Source organism: Drosophila melanogaster, chromosome 3L (assembly GCF_000001215.4).
Source record: "Drosophila melanogaster chromosome 3L".
NCBI classification, from domain to species: domain Eukaryota; kingdom Metazoa; phylum Arthropoda; class Insecta; order Diptera; family Drosophilidae; genus Drosophila; species Drosophila melanogaster.
In genome coordinates, this window is record NT_037436.4 from 16,927,785 (window position 1) to 16,939,099 (window position 11,315).

Here is an 11,315-nt window from a genome sequence, read left to right on the forward strand (position 1 = left end):
TGACGGGCAAAGGTACTCGGATGGGAGATGGTCGATGGAGCCAACTGGTTCAGGTGCAAATTGAATGTGTTCCTTCCTGCCGACCGACCCTCCATCCGCTGCCCGCTTAGATAATTTATTTTCATGTTGCCTGCCCTGGCGGAAAAGATTAATCAAGATTTGCACATGCTTGCATTCAGTTCGCCTGAGATTTTCAATGCGCTGGGCGCAATCGCATAAATAAATTTATATTCCTTATAAACTGTATGCACTTCCCGCAGCAATTAGATGCGTTGCCGTGTCCCTCTGTCGCATTCTTCACGTGATCTTGACTGGCTATTTGCGGTCTGTGATTCGAACGCCCGATAACAGGGTATGGAAAACTCCAGTTCTTTGGCCCGCAAGTCGGTTGTAATTACGTTCCTTTTTAAAGACCGAACAATTATTGCATCTCAACGATCGCTTGCAAGCCATTTTTGTGTCTAAAATTTTGTAACAAAGTGACTAGAGCTTTTAAACTTGTTTATATAACATTCAGAAACTAAGCTATAGGCTATAAATGATATATTTAATTGACCTGTATAGATCTTTAATAAGAATCTCAGATTAATTCATTTATTTAAATAGACATATTTTATTGGCAATCTGGGAGCTGGCACACAATATGTTGCTTAAAGTAAAGTATGAATCTCATTGCGATCAAGTCCAATCCAATTTTAATCTCGTTCATCCAATCCTACAGCACTTTTTCTATTCGGAGTGAAGACGCAGTTTGGGAGCCATGCGGATGAAGGGTGTGGGATGCGGCATGGCCACCTTGGTCAGCGCCTGCCTGGCTGCATAATCCTCTGCGATGGCGGTGCGCCACCTTTCCACAAGGGAATCCCCTCCAGAGATGCGAACCGGGACCAATTGCTGAGGAGTTTCCCGGGTCAGAGGAAAGCGGGCAACCGTCAGCGGTACATCATTATAGTCATAGTCTTCGCTAGCCTTCTCCGAAGCCAAATTGGGACTCTTGATCACCAGTTGATTGCGAGTGGGCAATGAAATGCTGAAGGCAGCTGCCTCCTCGGGAGAAACTCCAGCAATGGCTGTGGCCTTGGGCGAAGCTACGGCCAATCCATTCCGGCCGGAGAGAGCCACAGCGTTCGGTTTTGAGGAGGCCACGCCACCTTCACCGGCAATCGAAAGACCTAAAAGGTGATTGGAGGGTTTAATAGAAGTAAATTAAGAGAAGCCTCTCCTTCAGAGAACTTACCCACTGGTTTTGCCTCAGCCACGGCGGCATCTTTCTTAGGAGCCATTACGGACACACTATCGTTAACATCCTCATAGGGATCCTCGTTGTTGGGGGGCAGGAACTGCTCATCCGGCGAGAATTGTTGCTCAGTGACCTCGTCCAGTTTCTGTTCGTCGATCTTCTGGTCCGCCGGATTGTTGGTGGCCTCTAGCCCGAAATTGGCTGGCTGCTTTTGAGGATTGCCAAACATGTCCGGCTGCAGCAGAACACTAAAGTCCTTAATCTGTCCGCTTTGCTGGAGCATGGCCAAACTCTGGGCAGCCTGGCCCAGTTCCAGTAAGCTGCTGGCATAGATCTTGTTGTCCTCCTCACTGAAGGAACCCTTGCGCTTGGCCAACTCCTGAATGGCAACCAACCGAGCGGCGGCCGACTGAATCCGATTGAAATCACTGGCGCTGGCTGAGATCGAGCTGCTGGAGCTAGAAGCTCCACTAGCATCAGCTACCGCCGAGATGCTTGCGGCCGAAATGGTGATGGTGTCATCGGAGTCTCTAGGTACAGCCCTCAACTGCGGCTGTTGGCGCTGCAGGATGAAGCTGCCCACACTGCCGTCCCGCTGCGGACGCAGCTGGAGAAGCTGACCCCTCAATCCTCCGTAGTAAGGATGCTCCTCGAAGACCAGCGGAGCCGACCTCGATCTGTGTCTGCTTTTCGGGGTTAGATTTGGTTATAGAGAGTGTGTGTGTTGGTTGTGTTTGGGAGTTGCCTGGAGAAAGCGGGGATTAAGAGAAGCGTAGAAGTATCTACATGGGATTAGCGGACTACTATATGACCCAAGGCGAAAGCTGTACAGTTTACGGTTTACTTTATTTACAATCTAAGAAATGACACATCAGATAGGCCTATGTTCTTAACATAGGAACATAGGTCAGTTGGGAGGAGGAACTACCAATTAGATTCTGTTGGGTAACCTACTACATAGAGCCCATTTTCAGCAACTGATTTCATAGGAAAATTGTCTTTGCGTGTTTTGCGTACTGTGTCAATTGACTTTCAAAATAATGCCAAGTAATCAGTTAATGAAAGTGAGCTTTAAGTTAAATCCTTGCTCCTTTACGTGAACAGATCCAATTCCAAATCCGCCGTAGCATGCGCCTTGCCACCCACACCTGCTATGGCCACAGATTCCGGATTGAAGTAAACGTTGGTGGGTACACCCTTCTTCAGATACGCCTTGGAAATGGGCGTGGATATGGCAGTGCCACCATTACCAACCACCGCTTTGGAATGAGGTTCCAGGATGAGTGCAGCCTGCTTGCGTCCCTGGATCGCCTGAGCCTGCTCCGGTCTATAGGGCAGGAAGTAGTTTCCAAATGGGATCTGCGGAAAGTTGCCGGAACTCGTGCTGGTCTTTCCGGTGGCCTCAACCTTCAAGGGAACTCTTCCACCCGCCTGCTTTCTCATTTTTTGTGGGGCAATCGCCTTCTTCAACTGCTGCTTGGCGGAGCGGGGTGACCCAGAAGTGGAGATCACTAGCTTGCCCGGCACCGGAACGATCTCTTCGATCACATACTCGGGGTTTATTTTGCTGACCGCTGAGCGGAGACCCACATCACTCTTCAGATCCCCAGTGGTTCGGGTCTTCACTGCAGGCAGAGCCTGTAGCTTTTCTGGTTTCTCCAACTCGCTGGAGCTGTCATCAGCTAAGCTTTCGGGTCGGCCAGTTGTGGTAGTGGTCGTTGTGGTTGTTGCACTGGCTATGGTGGCTTGATCGGCACTGGCGATGGTGGGTTGCACCACATAGGCCAGGGGCAGATTGTAGGCGGCGTAGTATGGGGCACTGAACAGCACGGGTTGATAGGCTCCATAGGGCGTGAGGTCCTGGGCCGGAGCAGATCCTGCAATGAGTTTTCCGGACTTCTCTGCGACGGGTGCTCCTGGTGGCCAGGCCTCGATATTGGTTGTGCGCCAGTAGGCACTTGAGTTAGGATAGTTTTTGGTTTAGGAAGAGTGGGATAGAGGAAAATGGTGAAGAGAACCGCCGGTTAGTCGTATATTATTTACAGCAATAATTCGAGGGGTTAAACTGTGTCGGGTTAATATCATGCGGAATAAGTGTGATATCTAAAACTACTATGTACAAGATGAAAGCAAAAGCCCAAACAATTACGAAATACAAATATTTATTAGAACACTAGACAATACCAACTATGGATCCTAACTAAATGTGCTAAATAATAGCTATTAGGTTTAAGCCTCGAACTGGATTAGGACTCGAACTGGCCCGTCTCCAGCCCCGCCCCCTGATCCGCCTCCATGGTTGTTGTGCCCGTGGGTGGAGCATAGTAGACCGTTGGTCCTGTAGCCACTATCTTTCCCTCTCGCGGAAAACTTCTCGTCTCCAGATCGGTGCGTGCCAGGGCATCTTTAAGGTCCACATCTGCCGGTATGGAGATCACCTTGGCCCCGGGACCGGCGATGGTGAGACTCCGTGGATGGGTGAGAGCATAGCCACCGGGACCAACAATCGCCGTTCCTCCGCTGCCCGCCGTGGCCACGCCCCCGGGTCCTGCGATAGCGATGCCGCCCCTGCGAACCTTTAGCCGCTGAATGATGATTCCTCCTTCGCGCAATGCCTGCTTTTGGGTGCTTTCCTGAGCGGTGGCCACCTGGCTCACAGTGTGCATCAGGTGATGGCCCTTGTGAGCAAACAAGTGCTTCTCTGAGGAGGCACTGTTGTCCAGTTCCGCGGCTGTGTTCTCAATGGTATCCACATCATCGGCCATCCCATCGCCGGCGCCCTCGTTTTCATCCTCCCATTTATAATCCATCGAATCGATTGAGTGATTCTTCACAGGAACATTGCCAACAACCACAGGACCTTCTCCAGCTGTGGCCGCCATTGGAGGTCGGAAGGGGAGCTTGAAAATGTTTTGAAAGGCATTCTTGATGGCAGTCGAGGTCTGATTCTGCATCTCAGCTATATTCATTCCGGGCATGCGGAATGGACTTAAGCGATTCCGATTGGGCAGCAAGCCACCAGATGGTGGTAAAGTAGAACTCAACAGGACAGGCGCAGATGTAGCCTTGATATTAAGGGATGTGGATCCCTGGTAGATTTGCTGTTCAGCATCCTTTCCACTCAAGCGAACGGGTTTCGCTGTGGAACCAACCTTCTTTCTGTTCAAAGAATTTAATTCCGGTGACGAAGTGGGCTGAATCTTCTGTGGCTTATGCACGGGCTTCTCGCGGGAGTCCAAACGATATTCCTTGAAGTTCACAGGCACTGGAGCCTTTGTGGTGGTCGTACCAATGGTGGTGGAATTACCCCTTTTTGGGGTGCCATCTTCATTGAGAGCCAGTTCTCGGGGCAGGAAGAACAGGTGATACTTGGGCGTCGTCTTGCCCTGTTTTCTTCCAGCCTTCGCCTTGCCATAGAAGCTGTCCACATCGCCAATGATTTTGTATCCCTTTATCTTGTATTCCTGCGAGGCGTGCTCCTTGAGATACTCCTCCTTATTGAGTTTGTACAGGTGCACGGGCACCACAAAGTGGGCGGGCAGCTGCTGTGCTTCTTGTTCGGAACTCGGCTTCGGTACCTCCACCTGTTTGGGTCGGAAGTAGAGTTGCGCTTTCTTCTCCTCCTTGGAGGTGCTCTCAATTGCCTGGCGCAACCTGGGAGGCACATTGTAACTGCCCGCCACATTTCTTGTGAGTTTCACCGCCCTAATTGAGGGTTCTAACAAGGTCTGACCATTACTTCCCGAGAAGTGGTGCTGATGGGCGTGAAATGGCTGATGGGCGGGCTTGGGGAACAGGTATTGACTGGAATCAAGGATCGGTGGCAGCTTGGGCTGCTCCGGCTGCTTCTTCACGTAGCCAAAGGCCTCGTTAACCTTGGCTATCTGCTCGAGGATGCGCTTGGCCTCGTCCGCCTTTTCCGAGGACGGAGTGGCCGCATTGGGCTCAAAGTCCTCGGGAAATTTGACCAGCCGCTGCTTCTGAATTCTGCAAACGAAAGGTGGGGTTTGTTTGGTGGTCTCTATCTGTTGGTGGAGTTAGCTTCTAGTTGCTAATGCAGGGTAATGTGTTGTTGGGTGGAGGGAAATGAGTTTTGAGGGTTAGTCACAAGTCTGGGCTTTTTTCGGTTTAGTCACATAGTTCTAGGCAAGCGCATCAACTTCTACTTGGAATGAGCATTAGCGTTGACACAGTCACATTTGGCAGGCAAGGCATTTCATGGTTATTTGGGGTCTTAGGGCTGGGTAACTAGCTACTAGTCTACTTACTCGACGGCCAGTCCACCGTGCTGTTGAGCCTGGCCAAGTGCCAAAGAGGCCAGAAGCAGTGTTGAGAGCTGAAAGACAAATGTGTGACAATAGATGAATGAGATCTATGATTTATGCCGGTTAGATAGGGTGTCTGTATTCTGATGTCGTAATGGATACAAAATTCACACGTGTGGAATGCGGTCAAGTCCCGAAAGTCGCGAAAGTCTCTCTCTCCCTGCTCCTCCAGCACATTTGCATAATTTCTTTCGCTGCTGAAAGCTACGCCGAAAAGTGAGAGCCAGGTGGCAAGGAACGGCTTATGTACTTGACGGATTTTCCCTCGAATACGATTGTCAAGAACCTCACGATCGGCAAATATTTGACTCACTCTCGCCGGCTCTCCACATCTTTGGCAAAGTCAATATTGACGCAACCGTTAGCCGGTGGAAACGACCAGCCCGCACGCCTATCTATCAGCGCCGAAATGTCACAAAGCCGAGAGGAACTGAGACCAAAAGCCAAAACCAAAGCTGGATTCGAAGTCGAGGCTCGTGTTGTGTCATTGACCTGAACCTCTAGGCGGCTGTTACGATTTCGGTGCCGAAACGTAACTCGAGAGAAGAGATTCTGGCGCAGAGGCTGTCGAACCTGGTTGCCATTGATTTGCAAGAACTCTTGCATCCCCAAGCAGTAAGATGTATTTCTGTCTGCTTTCTTTTGTGTATTTCGCCTTATTTATTATATTGCCCTCACATAACGATGCCGATTCGACCCCATATCAGGTGTGTCTTGTCCAAAAATAAACTGGGTTAATGGCTCGAATGCAAAGTTTAAGCGCAGCATTTTATGTTCTCAAACAAGTTATAAATGAGTCTGTCTCCTGATCTTCACATCCGATCAGGTGTCTTTTGGTCTTAAATGATATTCCAGAGCCATTCCAATGCAGCTAATTGAGCAGGGATTGATGGACTTGGGACGTGTGGCTAACTGTCTACACTCATAAATTGATTAATTTATGAACCACTATCGAAACGATCACAAACTCGAAAACAAACCAGTGCACTTATAGTTAAGAACCCCACACAAATGTGACCGATTGTTTGATAGTTGGGAGGGGGAAAAGAAGACTTATATTACCATTTGTTAGCCCACGCATGATTTTTATACGTTTGCGGCATATTAATTTTATGTTCTTTGAGTCATAATTATTTTTTGGGCTTTTCAACCCAAGTGGTTGTATTGGTTGTGGTTATAATTGAATGGCATTGTTGCTTATGGGAGTCGCTGTAGAGTTTTGACTTTTAAGGGCATGCTTTTCATAATGGGAATATGAATAATGCAAGGAACAATACTTCCTAGGTATGAATGATTAATTCTCACTTTTTAAATTGGGGTGGGGCTAGAATATTGTCACGTTCAAATGGAATGGACAAAAGGGTTTCACTTTTCAGAAAGAATTAACTCTTTTGAAAAACCTTTACTAAGTGAACAATAACTGGCACAAAGAAGTCTTAACCTTTTGCATTCATATAAAAAAAAGTTTCCCCAATATAGTTCTTTGCGTCCAAATTGATTTGTGATTATTATAAACCCCAAAAAGATTTTAGGCACTCTTATTAATATTTGCATATGGCACAGAGCATAATTAAGGCTAATTAAGGCGATCAAAAAAAGGAAAGAACCAAGCCAAGAATCAAAAAAGTCGCTTAGTGAAAGTTAGTGTCGATTCAGAAGTGAAAGAAACAAAAGACTTAAGGCACGAACTTGGGCCAGTTGACGAGTTAATGAGTTCAGCGGCAGCACAGAGCAATAAATGATTAATTGCGGTCAGGTATAAACTAGTTTCGTTTTGTATTCCCAAAATGTGAAGTTAAGTCATTCATGGTATTTAATTTTCTTTTTTATGCGATTTGACTTACAACAAGAAAGCGCATTTTAACGCGAGGTTCTGGTGAATAGTTTCAGATTTTTCAATAAATGCTTGGTGTTCGTGGCGTTGACCAATCCTCGCCTTGACAATATATCCTTGAACTGCAAACGAGAACGGGAATGAGTGGCACTCTGGGTTATCACGCGGCAAAATCACACACACTAAAAGCACTATAAAACCAATCCTGCTGAGCTTTCAATTTACGATTGTTTCAGGTTCCGTTGTTTTTCTTTCTTTTTTTTTGTCACGCACAATAAATAGGGTCTGGAAATGGAACTCCTACCAAGAACCAAGAGCCAGCGAGCCAGGCGACGTCTGAAGATGAACTGAGTGCTGGCCGGGCCCAGCGCGTCTGTTTATAACATTTCCATTAGCGATGCAAACGACGAAGCGAAAGAAATGGCCAAGAAAACAGGGCCCGATCAGGTGTAAGAGAACTGGGTTTTGGGCAGAAGAGAGAGTCGAAGAGAAGACCGCGATTCGGGCACGTAGTCGAGCGCCTTGGCCTGGCTTTTATCTGGGGGCGTGGATCTGTGGGATTTGGTTACCAGCTCCAGGGTACACAACACCAATTGATATGCAGGCTTACAACTCTAGGATTTCGCAGATCGAAATCTTCCCCGATCCCTTGGGTTAGGCAAATAGTTTGCCTAACATATTGTCAGATATTTCTCAAGCATTTGATTAAATGTGCTGACAGTCGCTTCTTCAGTCTACTGTTTCGCAAACTCGCACCTAGCAAGAACACAGAATCACAGCGCTGACTTTGATTAATTGGCCGTTTATTGGCTTGATTGAGTGTGACTGGACAGGAGCGAAGTGACTGGCCATTACAAGTGGAGTGAGCCACGAGAATAGAAGCGAAATGCGTGTGGGAAGTGGAAAGGTAATCAGCTCGGAACGGGCCCAGAACATGACATAAGCCAAAATGGTAAGAGACTTACCGTGATGAAAGAATCGATTCGTTGCCGGGCAATTCAATTAAAATGTTTGCCTGGAACTCGTTAGAAAGTTTCGCACATAGTGACTCAAGAGTCATGTTCTTTTTTTTTTTTTTTGATTTGACAAGCACTTCGGCGTGAAGACTTCACACACTTCTCGGGTATCAACAGATGTCAGGATTAAGACTTAGCTTCGGACCGTTTTTGATCGATAATCATGAATAACAAATGTCTGAAATCAGAGAAATTGATTTCAGGTTCGTGCCTTAAGTCATTTGTTTTCATTGCAGACCAGTCTTTATTAGCCCAGAACCATTAATTTTGTGATTAACTTTGCTGTGATACAACTGCAATTTATTCTTTTATTGGCTTTTATGCCCCGAGCAGCCAGCTACTGACTGCGCTGTGAAATAATGCATATTCCTTGATTAAGCAGCATCGAACGGGGGGTCGACCTTTGTGGCACACGCAGGCATCAATAAAATTGCCACAAGATTTATGGTTTCGAGTGCGCAGAGCCGAAGGGAGCATACGAAATTAGCAGCAACACGTTGTAAGCCCCGAATGCGCCACACGCACCACTTGATCCACAATTGGAATGCAGCAATCAAAAGGCGATAAATCGAACCCCAACTGAAATCCAAGCAGCCGAAGAGCGAGTCGAGAAGTTGAAGACCGAAGACCGAAGACCGAAGACCCAAGACCCAGAGACCTTGGGGCCTATTTATAAATGCAGGCGAAACGGGACTGCTAGTGGGATGTCGTTGCCTAGGCCCGGGCCAATTAAGTCTGACCTTCGGCGAGGAGGAGAATCCCAGCCCAAACCGTTGTTTATGAGGGGGAAAATAAACAGAAACAGCTAACTGGCACCTGGGAGAGCCGGAGCCCCAGTAATTTGTGGTTTCAATGCAGGCCGTTCTGCTGCTACGCTAACCCAATTATGCACCTCGGCTACTTCCCAGGTGAGCCATTGATTTCTACGCTGAGAACGTGGCCATTTCAGCCATACAAACCCTAGACCCGGCCGAATAGAATCTATGTCAAGCTATGGCAAGCTTTTTAGTGCTCTTCTGTACGTTCTTTTAGTGCATTCGGCGAAGAAAGTTTTCGAGTGCGTAGGAACTTGTTTCAGGGAAATCACTCGCTTAGATCTCTTGACATTAAAACTTAATTGTGGCAGTGAAACTTTCGGTCAAAACTGGCCCATGTAATAACTTTTTGTTTTAGCAAATATGCATATTATTATTGCTTATGGGCTTTTCTTGGCTTCGCGCGGCCAGAAATATATTTTATTTAGGCCACGCCGTGGACGCCAAGGCTTTCCGTTCGATTCAAATTATTTGGCAAGTGCGCGCACGCGTCGAACATTTCAAATGCTGTATTATTTTGGTCCCTTTCCGACATGAAATTGCCCAAACAAAAATAAATAAGCCACAGAGCTGACTCAATTTGGCTTTGGGATGCACTGTCCATTTGTAAAATGACTTTGTGCGACCGAATATAACCATTTTTATGATCGGAAAATCAATTAGGGTTTATAACATGCATAAATCGCCGCAGTTGTATCGTGCCAAAGCACGCGCCACAAGCAATTAAAGCTCTTACAATCATTTACGATCAGAAACTGACAATGTTTACCCTTATCTACTTTATGCAAACATTTTTATTGTAAAACGTTTAAAAATTATGTCCAGGCAAGAAAATTTTCTATTAATGCGATGACCGCTTTTATGGAACTCAAGTTATGTTTCTTTTTAAAATGAAGAAAAATATTCTTTCTACCGTCCTATTTAGCATAATATTATATTCCAAGATTTACAATTACAAAAAGAATTCATACATTTTTGGACATCTATTTTTACGTACATTTTTTTTTTAATTTCACCATTATTTATAAATGTTAATATAATGTCTTCCGATCCAAAGATAATTTTGTGCCGCGTAGAAGTTATGAAATCCAGAGCTCTCGATAATATTTGACTATTGCTTGCATTCTATAACCAAGCAAAGCTGCACTCTTTTCTTTGAATGAACTCTGTTTTACAAGTCATTCATTCTTTGACATATGTTTACAGTTCAGATCCCCGATCACGTAGGTCTCAAACACGACAGGTGACACTGTCAGATCTCCAAAGACTTCCAGTAAATAACGCAAAACACCCAAGTAGAACGAGCAATAGTTTTGGCTAATATATTTTATTTACGTGTAGCCACGATATTTATGCAACTCTTGCAGGCTAGTCAAGGCATTTGTTTGGATTCCGTTTCCGATTTCGATTTCCGAGTGCGGTTCAGCGGCGGTGGTGGCCTTGGCCAAATTGCCACCCATGACCACGAATCCGATGCCGGCGCCCGCCTTGTAGCTCAGCTCATGGTAGCCAGCCTCATCGTAGTAGGAGTACTTGCCCAAAACATTTCCCGCCTCATCGGTGTGCTGGGCATGCGACATCTGGTCGGTGCTGAAATCAAAGTTTTGCTGGCTTTGCCGGTGCTTCAGGTGGTTGGTCGATGCTAATTGGTAGCCCGCACTCAGCGAAGATGTTGCCACTGCTAGGTTATCCTGTGTATTGTAGGAAATCCGGGAAAGTGGATTCTGTCTTGTCCTCAGAGATTGATGCACAAAGTTCAGCGGACCAAAGGAATCCAGAGAAGATGCCCCAAAACTAGGCTTAACGACACTCCTATCCAATCTATCGCCATCCGTGTTGTAGGAGTATCCTTGTCCATTGAACTGCATATACACTTGCGCTCCTTGAGCACAGGAAACTATCAGCGAAGCAATGAAAAGCACCAACATCATGTTCAAGTCTCAGAAACAACTAAACTCCGAGCATGCTAAGTCATGGGGTTATATGTGGATTCAAGGAAACCGCAATGTGCAGATTAACCTGCTTATACCCGGATCCACGGATATCAAATAACTATTCGCTAGAGATACAGATACAGTTTGAGAT

The 11,315-nt window shown here is 46.5% G+C and overlaps 2 protein-coding genes across 11 annotated transcripts; both read right to left on the reverse strand.

Moving 5' to 3' along the window:
- Positions 1–596: 596 nt before the first annotated feature.
- On the reverse strand, positions 597–7,752 carry CG11905 (uncharacterized protein). 10 transcript variants are annotated; one of them, NM_168695.4, is made up of 5 exons: positions 7,704–7,752; positions 7,410–7,521; positions 5,509–5,576; positions 1,238–1,923; positions 597–1,172 (listed from the first exon to the last, which is right to left on the reverse strand). In NM_168695.4, the coding sequence occupies exons 2-5, from the start codon at positions 7,422–7,424 to the stop codon at positions 730–732; spliced, it is 1,212 nt and encodes a 403-aa protein (NP_730215.2). In that variant the 5' UTR covers positions 7,425–7,521; positions 7,704–7,752; the 3' UTR covers positions 597–729. The 10 variants fall into 10 exon arrangements, with proteins under 10 accessions (NP_730215.2, NP_001246809.1, NP_001097625.1 ...); NM_001259880.2 differs by having other exon boundaries at positions 1,238–1,926; positions 7,673–7,752; NM_001104155.3 differs by having other exon boundaries at positions 7,581–7,752.
- Positions 7,753–10,545: 2,793 nt separating this feature from the next.
- On the reverse strand, positions 10,546–11,168 carry CG13022 (uncharacterized protein). The gene has a single exon (NM_140680.3). It carries the CDS (start codon positions 11,156–11,158, stop codon positions 10,562–10,564), a length of 597 nt encoding a protein of 198 aa, NP_648937.2. The 5' UTR covers positions 11,159–11,168; the 3' UTR covers positions 10,546–10,561.
- Positions 11,169–11,315: the final 147 nt, after the last annotated feature.

Coding starts and splice junctions, on each gene's coding strand:
- CG11905 (NM_168700.3), bottom strand. Junction 5,228..5,508: donor CACGGTGGACTGGCCGTCGA/GTAAGTAGACTA, acceptor TTTCGTTTGCAG/AATTCAGAAGCAGCGGCTGG.
- CG13022 (NM_140680.3), bottom strand. CDS start 11,158: ATGTTGGTGCTTTTCATTGCTTCGCTGATAGTTTCCTGTGCTCAAGGA.